At 51.4% G+C, this 14,102-nt stretch overlaps 7 protein-coding genes across 7 annotated transcripts; 3 read left to right on the top strand and 4 right to left on the bottom strand.

The window, feature by feature from the left end:
* Nucleotides 1–373: 373 nt before the first annotated feature.
* On the top strand, nucleotides 374–2,353 carry K452DRAFT_252088 (uncharacterized protein; the record flags this gene model as incomplete). Its single annotated transcript, XM_033538240.1, has 1 exon — nucleotides 374–2,353. A coding segment is annotated over exon 1 (1,527 nt), but the record flags the coding sequence as incomplete, so codon positions are not given.
* A 1,065-nt stretch (nucleotides 2,354–3,418) lies between these two features.
* On the bottom strand, nucleotides 3,419–4,436 carry K452DRAFT_334785 (uncharacterized protein; the record flags this gene model as incomplete). Its single annotated transcript, XM_033545208.1, has 3 exons — nucleotides 3,935–4,436; nucleotides 3,583–3,881; nucleotides 3,419–3,528 (listed from the first exon to the last, which is right to left on the bottom strand). Exons 1-3 carry the CDS (start codon nucleotides 4,348–4,350, stop codon nucleotides 3,419–3,421), a joined length of 825 nt encoding a protein of 274 aa, XP_033396163.1. The 5' UTR covers nucleotides 4,351–4,436.
* Nucleotides 4,437–5,001: 565 nt separating this feature from the next.
* On the top strand, nucleotides 5,002–6,496 carry K452DRAFT_299208 (uncharacterized protein; the record flags this gene model as incomplete). The annotated part of the gene is made up of 3 exons (XM_033542200.1): nucleotides 5,002–5,155; nucleotides 5,206–5,831; nucleotides 5,885–6,496. The coding sequence occupies 3 exons, from the start codon at nucleotides 5,002–5,004 to the stop codon at nucleotides 6,494–6,496; spliced, it is 1,392 nt and encodes a 463-aa protein (XP_033396162.1).
* Nucleotides 6,486–7,079, bottom strand: K452DRAFT_288536 (uncharacterized protein). The gene has a single exon (XM_033540671.1). The coding sequence runs from the start codon at nucleotides 7,032–7,034 to the stop codon at nucleotides 6,642–6,644; it is 393 nt and encodes a 130-aa protein (XP_033396161.1). The 5' UTR covers nucleotides 7,035–7,079; the 3' UTR covers nucleotides 6,486–6,641.
* A 137-nt stretch (nucleotides 7,080–7,216) lies between these two features.
* K452DRAFT_359527 (uncharacterized protein) lies at nucleotides 7,217–9,989 on the top strand (the record flags this gene model as incomplete). Its single annotated transcript, XM_033546275.1, has 5 exons — nucleotides 7,217–7,302; nucleotides 7,361–7,489; nucleotides 7,544–8,210; nucleotides 8,262–8,774; nucleotides 8,821–9,989. 5 exons carry the CDS (start codon nucleotides 7,217–7,219, stop codon nucleotides 9,490–9,492), a joined length of 2,067 nt encoding a protein of 688 aa, XP_033396160.1. The 3' UTR covers nucleotides 9,493–9,989.
* Nucleotides 9,511–11,238, bottom strand: K452DRAFT_230155 (uncharacterized protein; the record flags this gene model as incomplete). Its single annotated transcript, XM_033537080.1, has 7 exons — nucleotides 9,511–9,677; nucleotides 9,729–9,860; nucleotides 9,916–10,312; nucleotides 10,364–10,587; nucleotides 10,646–10,706; nucleotides 10,762–10,938; nucleotides 10,996–11,238. The coding sequence occupies 7 exons, from the start codon at nucleotides 11,236–11,238 to the stop codon at nucleotides 9,511–9,513; spliced, it is 1,401 nt and encodes a 466-aa protein (XP_033396159.1).
* A 179-nt stretch (nucleotides 11,239–11,417) lies between these two features.
* On the bottom strand, nucleotides 11,418–11,974 carry K452DRAFT_46741 (uncharacterized protein). The gene has a single exon (XM_033546707.1). The coding sequence runs from the start codon at nucleotides 11,883–11,885 to the stop codon at nucleotides 11,568–11,570; it is 318 nt and encodes a 105-aa protein (XP_033396158.1). The 5' UTR covers nucleotides 11,886–11,974; the 3' UTR covers nucleotides 11,418–11,567.
* Between the last annotated feature and the right edge of the window lie 2,128 nt (nucleotides 11,975–14,102).

Here is a 14,102-nt window from a genome sequence, read left to right as displayed (position 1 = left end):
ATATTGTCGATTAGCTTTGCTATGGAATCAGTGGTACTGCAGAAAGTGATGGACATGTTGCTTTGTGTGGGTGCTTGAAAGCTTAAAGCTTAACGGCTGCGGTTTAAATATGGGGAAATGAAGATTTCGCTCGCTGTTTGCTCTCTGGCGTGAGATTTTGGAATTTTACATCTTGATTAGATCGGCACCAATGCCTATTTATACACCGTATATCGGTGATTGTTTCGCGCTGGATGGTTGTAGAAACGTGGAACAAATTGTTTGACAAACACGATTGCCAGTTGGTTCCAGTAGATTCAATGCTGCTAATTTGCTATTTTGTTATTATAATAGATACTTTGAGGGATAAGAAGAAGATTTGCCCTTGTAGTATCTATTACACTTACATAATTGGTTAGCGTGTTGGGTATAACCAATGAGCAAACTAGTTTTTGGATGTTAGATATTAAGATAACGTCTTTAATACTGTCTAGAGACTATAATGCCTAATTTTACAAATAAAAGAGATTGCGCAAAAGAAAAGATATAGGTTATCTCTATATGTTCTCGGAAAATTGGTTAAAATGGTAGGTAGACAAGGTAGCTATTCTTGGTCATACAAAATATGTCGATTCGCTTATCTTAAGTGGAACATGCAAGGATCTTAATGTTTCAGAGAACGATGACACGCATATCTATCCACGTAGCTCACGTAACACAACTCCGTCTTTTGGCCCCCGGGTTACATCCACTGATCTAAAAAAAGAAAAAGAAAAAGAAAACGTCCAGCTGCGTATTTAAAAAGTAGAGGTCCATCTTTAGTTCTATCTGCTTCTTCTTCGTCGCAATGGAGAAACAAACTTACACCCAACTGCAGCCCGGAAAACCGTGGCTACCGGGGATTTTTAAAAGACTACCTCAGCTTGGGGTATTGGCCTTACTGACCGCCACTGTCTGCGCATTCGGATCACTCGCAACACTAGCTGCCTCCAAGGGTAAAGACATCGAATTGTGGCCATCAAAAAATCATCCTCTACAACCTACCGTTATCGTGGCCATTTTAACCGCCGTCGCGAACGCCGCCATCCGTTACGCCTTAGCCGAGAGCCTCACCTTATTGTGGTGGAGAAAAGCTTTAAGCGGAGGAAGCTTGAAAGAACTGCACTTCTCTTGGGCATATGCCACTAGTTTTAAACAATCTTTCTTCTCAGGAAGACAGTTCAACACGATTGCCTTGGCCTGCATCATAACAACTCTGGTATCGATCGACGGACCTCTTCTTCAACGCTCCTCTTCTGTAACTACAGTTCCTATTATCCGGAATGCCACAATAAATGCTTCATTGTCACACGACCCGTTGCCAAACGGTTATTCTGGCGGTTATCGCATTCGAAGCCGGGATGTAACGTATCTCAAGCTACCCTTCGCGCAAGTGACCAAGGCATATCAGTCTCGAAATGACATGCAATTGGAAACAAGCGGCTGTAATGGTGTTTGCGATATGAATCTTCTTAGCACCGGGTTTGATGTACAATGTTCCGAAGGCTCTGCACCTTACAACCTAACACAAACGATAAGTCACGGCACAGCAGACGCAACCACTGCGAATATTGGAGGGATATCTTTTGCTTTTGACGGCATGGAAGCCAATGCTAGCATGTTCAACACTAGCGTGAGGTACAAAGATGATCCGGCTTGCGTTGGTATGCTTCGGACAGTGGACTGCACCTTCCGTTTAGCCACTGTCTCATATCCAGTCACTATTTCCAACAGCTCTGTTAGCCTCCGCCCCGCAGGAGAAAACGACACGGTCGAGGTGCACTATCCAGGCACGGAGCTTCCCAGTATAAGCACGTTCTTTTCAACGATTGGAGGATTCGTTCTCTACGGACGCCAGCAGTTCGAGAGCAACATCACCATGACACCGGCTCCACCTCAGTGGTCTATTACCGGGAACGGATCCATGACATACACTCATTTGAGTAGCGCCGACTACAACAACTGCACAATTACCTACTCGAATCCAATGCCAGACGTCCGCGACATGATTCGTGAACTGGCTTTCCGCGCATCCATCGGGCTTTCAAATTCATCCACCTTCCAAACTGTTCAAGCCACAGAGAGAATCGATCGAACAGTTTACACTGTCAATTACTATTACCTTGTTCCCGGTCTATGTCTCATGATTGTTAACGTCATCGCCATTCTCCCCTTATTCTTCGGATGGTGGCACCTGGGCCGAAACTTTTCTATGAGCCCCCTAGAAATCGCCAAGGCTTTTCGGAGTCCGCTGATAACTCAGGCTGGGACAAACGAAGACATAAACGGTCTACTAAAAGCTATCGGGAATAAACGAGTCCGCTATGGAGCCGCCACGGCCCTCAAGCCTTTACACGATACGAAGCCGATACTGGATACACAGGAGACACCTAGCCGGGCACGAATTTGGCTTGAGAACGATGGCGAACTTGAGGATAACTGGACTGTCAGGCGGGAAAACTCTGAACACCCTACTCCCGGCCAAGAAGACTCGCCTCCTAAAGAGAGATCACCATCACGAGAGCGTGGGTCGTTTTTTAGCGGAGATTCCCATGATGACCAGTTTTATCGAGAACGTTCACACCAACGGAGCGACGTAGCTGAGAGCGAGAGAATCCCCAGTGATCCCGGAGTACTCGAAAAGAAAGAAGACGAAAGCCTTATGCTTTGTTTTGCCGAAGAAGAATCTGGAATTCTACCACCCGTACATAGGAATGTGTACAGGTAGGTGTTTAGATTGTTCGACATATGAATGAATAATAGGCCATGGTATTCCTAGACAAGGCTTGACATATTCTGAAATACCTTTGTTTCAAGATTCATAGAAACTTATCAATCCCTTGGTTATAGTGGATGAACTAGGATGTAAAAGTAACCACTACACCAGTTCTTAGCTATTTAGCGTTGTCCTAAAATTATCTTTTCTAACATCTTTTCTTGCTTATATTAAATATGCGCATTGTATGAAGTTAGATTAGCGAAATCCTAAAAAGAGGAATAAAGAGGAGGCATATTAAGGGCATCTACGAGTTTCTTAAGTAAGAGGGAAAATAGTAGTACTATGAAATTAGGTGGAAAACAATATAAGATATCGGACCAAATATATGTGTCTGTCGCTAAATATGCTAACACGGACCTTTCTACTCGCTGACGCCGATAATAATTATACACAATACGATCAGTGTGTATGAGAACCTTAAAGAACATGAGCTCGAAAGCGGATAGGTTCGCCTAGAATAGTAGACGGACGAAAGGGTGTATTGAAAAAGAGTTTGTTATGCGAAATAAAATCCCCAAGCTGCTAACACTACTAGTATGAAAATCTAACATCTTTTCGAAGTATACCAACCCCTAAATATGCGACGCGTTTCTCGGTGTTTTACCGAATTAAAATCAGAGCTTAAGATGCCTTCTCTGCCTTAACAACACCAAGCATCTTCTTGACATAAGAGCCGCAGTTCTTAGTCACATATTCATAGTGTCTACCCTCGCCTTCAAAGTACGCGTCGCCTAGTAAGTTTCGTTAGCAGCTACAATTTACAAATTACTAAGTATAGTACTTACTTTGGTCCTCGACTATTTGGGCAAGTTGCTGGAATGACTTGCCCTCTCCAGCCTTACTAATTCCCAGAGCCTTGATGTTGTACTTGAGGTTTTCGGCCCAGTCCTGTGCTCTCTTATCGCTAAAGGTCTTGCGGCGGAGCTCAGCGATCTGCTTCGAGTCAATGAGCCAGCTACCCGGCGGGCCACGCTCATTTTCAGGGCGCCAGTCGACGATCAGGTCAAAGGTGGAGGCTTGGAAGGCGGGAGTATGCGCGTTAACCTTGGACGGATCAGCCCACTCAGCGAGTAGCAGAAAAGCGCTAAGGGATGTCAGTTAGCTTAGTCCAGATCGTGGCTGAGGACGCAAACTTACTGGGCGCCGCCGTTGAAGAAGTTCTCAAGCGGATTGCCCTCCTTATAGGCGGTGAAAACGTAGGTCTTGCCGTACACGGGCTTGTCCAAATGCAGCTGGGACTTGAGAGCGCAACCGAGAAGCATCGGGGCGAACGTCTGGTGCTTAGGCTCCGACATAGGAGTGCTGAGCTTCACCTGCTCGCCTGGCATAAGGCCGCTAGTTTTGTAGCACTTTTTGGCCAACTCGTTATCTTGACTGGCAGCGGCATTTCCGTGGTTGTTCCCGTTCCCGTTAGGAGCGGGAGCGGCCAAAGCGGCCGTTAGGAACAGGAAGAGGTGGAGAATGAGATTGAAAAGCTTCATGTTGTCGAGGCTGATAATGTGTATTGGAGAAGAGTGAAGATGGAACTGATGATGATAATAAAATGGATTCATTCAATGGTACATATATACCATTCAGACACTAAAGGGAAGGATTTCAGCTACGGCAACCGTAACAGAGAAGGGAGAGTGTTTCGGGGCCAATAGGTCATTGTAAGGTCCCGACTTCCTGTCTTCTAAGGCCAAAGTGCTACAATAATGATAGCTGATGGCAGCAAACGCATGGAAGAGATAAGGGTAGAAAGTGGTTTGGGGCCAATAGGTCATTGTAAGGTCCCGACTCTTGCCCTCTGGGGTCCAAGGGCAGAAACGAAAATAGCGTAATGACTAGCGAATAGTTTCAACTGCAATTGCCATGTTAAAAATACGAGGTGGTTTGGGGCCAGTCGGTCGTTGAAAGGTCCCGGCGGCTTGGGGTCCAAGAGCACGGTAGAAAGATGGTACTCAAAGGTGCTGGGGGCGGGATAGACAAATGCCATATTGTTTCAAATACCATAAGACCAAAACAAACCCGGTCACTAGCTAAACGGTCGTAATGTATGGTAAGTGATGATAGGATGGACGTGGAATGCGTAGATGGTGGTCCCCGCGGGGCCCATGTGGCCCCCACGTGGCCCCCACATGGCTGTGCTAGCCCCCACAGACCCCGGGCGATATATAAAAACACAGGCTTCGGCCATGATCCTTCATCTCCAATCCGGAAAAATGGGACTGGGACCAAGTGTACCGAGACGTTCAGAGCCGACGACGCCGGAAGAGATCCGCACTAAGCTCATCGACTTTTTATACGCCGGCCAGTCGCAAGACTTTCTTACGTCTCTTCGCAGTTCGTTTCTAGAGCGATGCTCGGAAGATGGCAGTAAGTAAGCAGCATCCTGAATTGGAAAAACTTCTGACTTGGTGATACAGCATTGACTCGGGATGCCTTCGTTGAGTTGCTGGCCGAAGGTGAAGGCGAAGACTATGCCGAGATGCTTCACGAAGGTGGCCCCATTCTCTACCGGCTGGCCATCTACCACGGCTTCTACCCCTTCGCCCCGGCAACAGATGCTCGTCTCACCTGCGACGCTTTCCTGCTGTCTCTTGCCATGATGACTCACCCCGCCGACAACCTCGGGCAAATCCGCATAGGACGCCGTTACTTGCGTGACACCGAAGACATAATCAGGCTGTGCTTCCAAGCTGTCGCTCAACCGAGCTTTGTCGCGCACCCTGAAAACGACGACAAAAATGCCGATAGAGACTTCTACAGCGTCTTCAAAAACTTCACCGACAACGACGACGGCGTCAAGATCCCTTATTCACCCCCATTGCTGCCACCAGATGCACCTCCGTGCAGCTCGCGTGATCGAAGTGGCGTCATCATGATGCAGGACATGCGAAACTTGGTCAAGCTGATGCTGTCGCTTTCCATGTCAACTCCGCCACCAACTTACCCGGAGTCTCTGCCGGTCACGGCCGAGTGCATCTGCCGCTCGTTCGGCGACGCCGACGTCGACTTGCCAACCTTTAGGTCTGCAGTCACTGAGCACTTGGTAAGTATCTATTTCCGCCGCGCCATTAAGCTCACAGACTTACCCGACCCCAGCCTAACCTGTTCCAACCTCTGCGTGCCTTCATCGCGCGCCGCTTCCGCATCTTGGACGGGAAACCTCTTGCAGCGGCACCGCCTCCGCCGCTTGCCGTCTCGTCAAAAATCATCTCAGCGCCACAAACCAGCCAGCTGCGCTTCATGCTGCATGCGGCTATCCCCGAAACCTTCGAAGAACTCCTTCACTCGGGTGCTCCTTCTTACGACGCGGCCGAAGCAGCCAGTCTCCTCATCCATCCGAAGAAAGATCGCCTTCTTCTGGTGTCTGCACGCAACGCTAACACCACTCGGACCTTTGCTGTTTTCATATGCAGCGAGGAGTTCTGTGAATATCTCCAGCACGGCAGCATCATCCACCCCGAAGCAGGCTATTATCGGAGCTGTTCGATGGAGCTGGCGCCGCAACATGGCCTTCTTTTCGCGAGCAGGCACGAGAGAGAGGAAGGAGAAAACGTTAGAACGAAGATAATCCACGACCATGACGGACTGGTGCTTCAACAGGGCCAGGGAATTTGGCGGTTCTCCGAGGGATTGGAGCGCGTAGAACTCGTCCGACCCGACAAAACTGAAAAGTTTGAAGTTAGTTGGCTGGAGATCTGGGGCGCTTAAAGATTTCATATGCCTGTTTGTTATTATACCAGAGTTTTACTCCACTTGAATCTCTGCTGAGGTCGAAAGTGAAAAAGAAGGTGGTCTCTAGTGGTAATTAATGTAAGAGAAAGCATTTTCAGCGAACAATTGCAACATCTCAAACTCATCCACTCAGCTGCTCCCTCACAGCCTCGCGATCAATAAGCGACCAGACCTCCGCAATCTTCCCTTCCGCAAACCGATAAAACACATTCTCCGCAAACACAACCCTCTTCCCCGTTGGTTTGAGGCCAAGAAACATTTTTATCGGCGTACATTCAAACTCCAATCGACAAGCAACGGTGTTTCCGCTCACCACCAGCAGCTTCACGTCAAAAACCAGCTCGTCCGCCGCAGCGACGTCAGCAGAAATCATGTCGGCGTACTCGGCGCGCGTCTTTGGTGCATTATTGTAGGTTACTGAGTCGTTGACAAAGTTGTGCAGGTCGTCCCAGCGGCGTGAGTTCAGGCAGGCGATGTAGCCTCTGTAGCGGCTTTCCAGGTCTGCTGCATCCATGGTTGAAGTGTTTTCGATGAAAGGACCTGTAGATTTTCAAAGGCGAGAGAGTAGAGTAAAGAGACAGACATGACGTGCGTGCGGGGTAGGCGTCACATGGTAACGCTCTCCCGGGGTTGAGCCGGCACTCTGCAGCTCGGTCTTTTTGCACACTCGCCGCCATTCCCCGGTCATACGACGAGATGACCGACTCCCCCGACAGAAGGCAAACATCCTACACAAGTAGATCTGCGCCCTACCCAAATGCCCCCAGGAATAAATCGGTAGCGTAAGTGCAAACACGGCGTTTCGGATTCGGCTGGGCCCTCGTCTAACGATCACCACAGCTGTCGAAGATGTCACGCCCGCAAAGTGAAGTGCCCTGGCGGACAGCCTTGTGCGACTTGCGTCCAGTCGGACTGCATTGCCGAATGCACATACCCCAAACGCGACCGTCAAGTCAGAGTGAACCAAAGGTGAGTAGGTAAAAGGCATGGTCCGTGACTCAATCAACTAACCACCAGCTCCAGTTACATTGATGAGCTTCTCGAAGAAAATCAGCGTTTGCGGGAAAGCAGCCGTAGCAGCGCCGCCAACAACGAAAGCCCTGCTCTTGCTGTAAGCACTGAAGCCGAGACTGAGCCATCGCGGGGTCCAGCTCAAAGCGACGAATCCGTTCGGAATCCTTTGCTTGAGGATCGGCCGTGGTTCCTGCCGATGAACATCGCCGAGATGCCATTTCACATCGGAGAGGCCGCTGATGCGGCGTTTGCGACGCGGTTCCGCCAAGCTCTTTCGGACAGACCGCACGCCCATATTCCACGTGATCATTATGTGACCGACGAGGGCCTAATGGCACTGTCTGATTCTAATTGTCCATGGCCGAGCCCAGCACAAGCTCGCTTCTTGATGAAGGCGGCACTCAGTGCTCTAAAAAGATTCTATCACATCGTTCGCAAGACTGTCGTTCTGGATACTTTAGAAAAAGTAGTCCACGACCCTTCTGCCCTGGCTTCTGATACTCTTGTCACTTGCAAGTTGTGGGCCCTCTTTGCGATAGGAGAAGCTTACTCATCTCGAACCGCTTACACAGGAAGTTCTTTCCCTGGTCTTGTTTATTTTGCACAAGCCAGCAAGATGCTCCGAGCGCTGAGCGAACGACCAAGGATAGACTCCATCGAAATCATGTTACTACTTGTAGGGACCGGCCCCACTCTAAATCGTCGTTAACCAGCTGACCCATTCCAGTCGTTATACTCGTCTACAGTGAACAGGCGCCATTCCGCTCACTACCTTGCAAGCTGTGCGATCCGTCTCGGTATCCTATTAGGCCTGCATCTTACTGTACCGGAGTTCCAACTGAGAGATCGAGGGACAAGAGAGCACAGGACGCGAGTCTGGTGGACTGCTTACATTTTCGATAGAATGTGGGCATCAAAGCTTGGCCAGCCGGTATCTGTGCAAGATGAGGACATCGAACTTGATTTCCCATCCAGCGACGGGCTCTCTGAGGCCCAAGCTGTTGACTTTGCAAATCCAGACTACACTGTTGTCAGCATCAAGTTAGCCAAACTCGCGGGACATATCGTCACTTCTATCTACGGGAGAAGGGCGCAGCAAGAAGCATTCTCTCAACGTGTACAACGGATATTGCGAGATCTTCGCACTTGGGTGGAAGAGTTGCCGGAGCATTTGCAGCTGGATGCGGATGAACAAGTGACCCGCAAGTCTCTCGTACCACTGCACCTTACTTTCAACCAGGTAGGCTCCTCCCACTTCCCTTGTTTCAAAAAGCTTATGAAGGCAGTGTGTTATACTTGCCACAAGGCCGGTACTTCTACAAGTGCTACGCACATACCGGGAGTCTTGGAAGGCATCCACAAGTGACTCCAAACCGCAGATTCCTGACACTGCTTTGGCATTAGCTGAAGCCTGTATCCGGTGCGCACGGCACTCGTATCGTCTCATAGCCGATGTCTGGGTCGACGGCTCCTTCGTTACGTTTGACTACTTCAACACGCAGTACCTGTTCTCTGCGGCCACGATCCTTGCCATTTCCAGTCTCCTCAAAGGAAAAGACTCGCAGAACGACGGCGACCATTTCGAAACGGCCGCAAAGTTTCTCAGCCAACTGAGCCAAAACGGAAGCATGGGCGCCAGAGAGTTTTGCCGGCATATCGAGGCAATGAAGGTCAGTTTGCAAGAGACGAACCGGAGGAGAGACGGAGGCTCCAGCGACTCGGTCTCGTTCGAATCTCTAACAGCGCCTGGAATGCCCAATGATTTGCAAGTTCCCGGCGCCCCTCCCACGGTGGGACCGCTGTTAACGGCAGGGATGGCATTAGCGGAGCCATCCTTGCAGGAGTTCCTTTCTCATCCGGATCTGGATCTTCGGTTCATTGATACGCCGAGCTGGGACGACAATCTGCAAAGCCTGTATTGGCCGGCCCTTCATAACGACGAGTGGATGGCTGGATAACTTTTGAATTCTAAAACATTAAACTACCGCATCTAGCTTTGGTGCCGTCTCTTCTTCTTCTGAGAGCTGTGGCTTTTCGGGCTCCGGCTTCCGTTTTATCCGCACATCCACCCAGTCCTGCATCCTCATTCCGTATTTCGCCGTCGTCATCGTTAGGACGCCGCCTATGAGCACGAAAACCGCACCTGCAAGCTATTAGAATCTCATCGCAACGTCAACATCGATGAAGTTCTTACTTATAGTACACGTTGGTCCTACGCCGATCGCGTCGATCATGGGAACGGATGCGCCACTTGTTACGGCACTAAACGTGTACTGAACGCAATACTTGGCAGCAACGACTTGGGCACGTTTGCGCGGCATTGCTTCTAAAATGGCATGTCAGCAATGGTTAGGGACTGAAGCATTGAACAGCAAACTTACCGGCGCAGTAAGTGTTCAGGCTGGCAAAGGCGGCCATGAGTCCTCCAGCAGTGAAAAACGCCATGATGACAGGCAACGGCAACCCGCCCTTGTCGGCTTGCAAGCACCAGCCGTAGACGAGCGAAGTAACGGGCACCAGAAAGAAGAACGAGAACATGCCGCTGTTGAGCCTGTCCTGCGGAAGGCGCACGCCGCCACGCTTGTCGATCCATTTCCGCACCGTCATGTCCGAATACTTCCCTCCGATCATGGTGCCGGCAAGGAAGCCTGCTGCGGGCGAGATGTAGAAGAGTCCGGAGACCAGTGGCGATGTAAGGTTGAACCTTTCGGTGATGATGTGGCGCGGCGCAGAGAGCAGTGAGTATTGCGTCCAGCTTAAAAGACCGCAGGCCAGGTCCTAACAACGTTGTTAGAGCAAGGGCAACGCGTGGATTGTACGTTCACTTACGGTAAAGAAGATGTTGGGGTATATCATTAGTCCAAAGACGTGTTTGGGGTTGAAATGATCCAGCATTTCAAGGATCGACATGGCCTGCTTCGATTCTTCGCGGCTCTTGTTGTACGGGATGACCGTCATCGCCAGGATGAAACTCACGCCCACCATCGCAGCTTGTAGCCAAAGGATGACGCGCCAGCTTTGATACGTGACGATGATGCCGGCAACCAAAGGACCTGATCAATTTGTGAGTCGAGGTCTACAGGGACAAAGCCATCGGTGAAGCGTTCTTACCAAAAGGCGGGCCGAGAACAGTGCCAGCAAGGAAGAAACCAGTCGCCGTTCCTCGTTGTATCTGAATCAATCCATCAGTGTACTGACATTGTGAAAGGCAGTTCTCGGGAACTTACAGGAGGGAAATATTCGGCCAGGATGACCTGGCCCGAGACATGGAAGTATGTTCCTTGCAGGCCAGATAGCACGCGCATGACGACGAACGTCCGCATGTTCGGCGCAAGAGCCGCGCCTATCGTGAAAAGAAAAAGCACAACAATGCAACTGTTGTACGCGAATCTCCTTCCTATTATCTTTTCATCATGTCAGCCATGACTTGCCTAACCGCAAGCAGTAAGCAAAGAACTAACAATGCCAATAGGCCCCCACACGAAGGAAGAGAAGCCCATAGCAAGCAAAATGCCCGCGCTGGAAAGGTTGACTTTCTCCTGCGTGGTACCGAAGTCCTTGGCGATCTCGCTCGCCGCAGAAAACAGCGAGGTGCTGCTGAAGGTGGCCGCGAGCGTCGTCCAGCTGGTCACGAACACGATGAGCGACTTGCGCCACAGCGGGTACGCGTAGTTGTGGTCGGCATTGGACTCGAGCTTCTTCATGGCCTCCTGGTCCATTCCGGGTTGCGACATCGTGGGGCTGCGGCGGGCGGTGCTAGGTACGCGCAGCACGGCAAAACGGCTGATGCGAGTCCGAAACAAGAGGACGTGAAACGAGTCCTATCGGACGAGACTCTCGAACAGGGCTGGAGTGCGATAATGGCTTGCGAAATGCATTTCGGCGGCGACTGCGCTTTTGTTATGAGTCGGTGCAGTGGAGGACACGCCGACGGCGACGTGAACGCTTCACCGAGCCATGCGACTCAAGTGCGCTGCATCCTGGTCACTACATCGGCACGCCAGGCTCGCGAGATGCTGTTGGCTAATAGCTGCTATAAGTGGAATTCTGATGGTGAGTCACTCCCACAACCTCCGATGTAGGCGGCAGAAGGTGATGGCGTGGGTTGGTGGGTTTGTGACACCACCTCGCTCGACCGTCCCGTGGGCGGCGGGTTCGGCGCGTGCGCCCGTTTCGCCGCTGTGACTGTTTCACGAGCTCGCAACAAACAAGCTGCATCATCTTCATCCAACAACAAACCCACATCTCTCTTATAAAAGAACCTAAACCTGCCAAGTTTTTTTTTTGGGGGGAAGATTCCCGCTTGTTCCCGACAACCCGACCCCGGGAAACAAACACCCATCGTCATCATCGCCAAGCAATCGCCCAGAAAAGCCAAGCCATTTAAGCTTCAGCCTTTGCCGCCGGGGCAGTGCTTGTTCGATCCAACACAACATCCACTCCACAACACTGCATCAATCATCATCGTCATCGCAGAGCTTCAGGAAATGGGAAAGAAACAAAAGTCTAATTGATTCGCTCGACGTCTAAATGATGGGTGGTATCTTTGTTTCTTTACATGACAACGCAGTAGCACGACTCGCGGCAGCCGCAGCAGTCGCACTCCTCGCCGCACGCCGGCTTGATCGGCTTCGGCTTGATGATGGACGCGACGCTCGAGGTGGTGCTGCCGGGCATCGTGGCTGTGGGTTTGTGGATGGTTTCTGAGATGCCGTTAGCTGTGTGAATAAGTTTGTCTCGCTGACAGGTTTCGTACATACAAGAAGAGTTGCGGTTTAAAAGACTAGGGCTAAGTCTTGAGATTGTTTCGACGCAGAGGTTTGTTTGAGATGGTGATGGATAGGGAAGAGAAGACGATGCAGCCGCGGCAGCTGCCCGTATTTAAGCTCTCCACGGCGACACAGTACGTGTAGCGTAGCGTGTAGCTGAAAGACGGCGATGCCCCCAGAAATTCAGCCACCGCATCGACGGTTGTGTCGGCTCCGCCTGCACCCATTCACAACACATTGCGCGCGCCTGCTCGTACTCCAGCGAGGCTGGGGGGTAGGAGTAGACGGTCTGGATTGCGTCAGCGGACAGATAGCTGGCAGGGATCGTGCCAAGCTTTGATGGCAGGCAGGGGCCGAGCGCCCCCGCGTCTTGCCCTCCCAGTGGCTAGCTCGCGATACTATCCGGATGTTTGGCGCCGGCTGGGCGAATGGGCTGCCGAGTTGCTTCACCGGACTGCAGCCTGTCGTGCCTAGATCCCCCCACAGTCTTGAGACGAGCTCACTGCCTCGCGATTCCGCTGCGCCACGAGCCGACGTGTCATCCTCTCTCTGTCCGCTTTGTGTTATTTGTTATGCTCTCCAGCCACCAATAACGCTGCTGGTTTCGCCACTTGGGAATGCGTTGACGTGGCGTTGCCTGTCGTAGTAGGGCGTTTCGAGTAGTGCGGGTACGGCGTCGACCATCGAGATTGCCTTTGGGGCTTTCACTACGGATTACAACTCATGCCGACCGAACCGAATAAAATCCCCGCCGGCAAGATATTGCCGAAATACTACTCCACACTTGACAGACAGGGAACAGAACAATCAGAGACGAAATTTAAGTCAGCATCAAGGCATAGCTAGGCTACATTTATGCGGCAATTTTTCGCACTGGTCTGGTGCTAAGAGTAATGGCATGGCGGTGGTGGCGCAAGCCATGTAGAGCTTACGTGAGCCCTGGCCACTACACTACCCCAGGTTCAGGGTGCAGATCTTTCAGATCCATGCATCTCGAAGGAGCGTGTACCTAGGTACGTAGTACACGCGAGACGAGATCGAAGAGAGTATATCGCGGAGGGATGCTCATGCATCGAAAAACAATCGCCGTGTCTAACGTACTTCGGCACTCAAAACGACTTCTTTTTTATCCGTCCGTCTACAACACACAGAAAAGAACCAACCGCCTCAACCGCCCAACTTGTTCGCAGCAGCAAATAGAGAAAAAGGAAAAAGGCTGCCCGAGCCCGCCATCTTCCTACCCAAGCTGACCCGACCTGACCAGGCCACCTGCACCGCACAACATTGCCCCCCGACGCCCAGCTCGGCGCCAAAACCGCGCGCTGCACGTTGCTCCGTCAGCCAGGATCTCAGCTGCACGCCGCACGCCACACACGCACAGCACACAGACCGGCAGGGGCAGGGGCGACATACATACATACATACTGCATTGCTGCCCTCGCAGCAGCGGCTCTCAGCCTCAACACCAGCTACCGCCCACCCATCGTCCCGTTCCTAGCCGCCGCCGCCTCAGCAGCGTCCTGCTTCGCGCACAGCCGCTCGTACATGGTGGCCGCGCAGCGCGGGTCGTGCAGGCCCATGACCTCGTGCAGCTGGTCCAAGGGCACGAGGATGTGCTGGTCGTCTTGCTTCTGGTGTTTTTGGTTGCCGCTGCCGTGGGATGTTGGTGAGGATTGCGCACTGCTGCTGCTGCTGGAGCCGGCGTTGCTGGTTGTCGTGCCGCCCATTGTGTGGGGTTGTGGAGTTGGCGTGTGTGTGTGTGTGTGTGTGTGTGTGTGTGTGTGTATGTGTGTGTGTGT

The sequence above is a fragment of the Aplosporella prunicola genome (genome assembly GCF_010093885.1).
Source record: "Aplosporella prunicola CBS 121167 unplaced genomic scaffold K452scaffold_16, whole genome shotgun sequence".
Lineage (NCBI taxonomy): Eukaryota > Fungi > Ascomycota > Dothideomycetes > Botryosphaeriales > Aplosporellaceae > Aplosporella > Aplosporella prunicola.
This window is presented reverse-complemented; position numbering and strand designations above follow the sequence as displayed.

Bases quoted from the DNA above. Each gene is read 5' to 3' on its own strand.
- K452DRAFT_288536 (XM_033540671.1), bottom strand. From the start codon at position 7,034: ATGGATGCAGCAGACCTGGAAAGCCGCTACAGAGGCTACATCGCCTGC.
- K452DRAFT_46741 (XM_033546707.1), bottom strand. From the start codon at position 11,885: ATGATGACGATGGGTGTTTGTTTCCCGGGGTCGGGTTGTCGGGAACAA.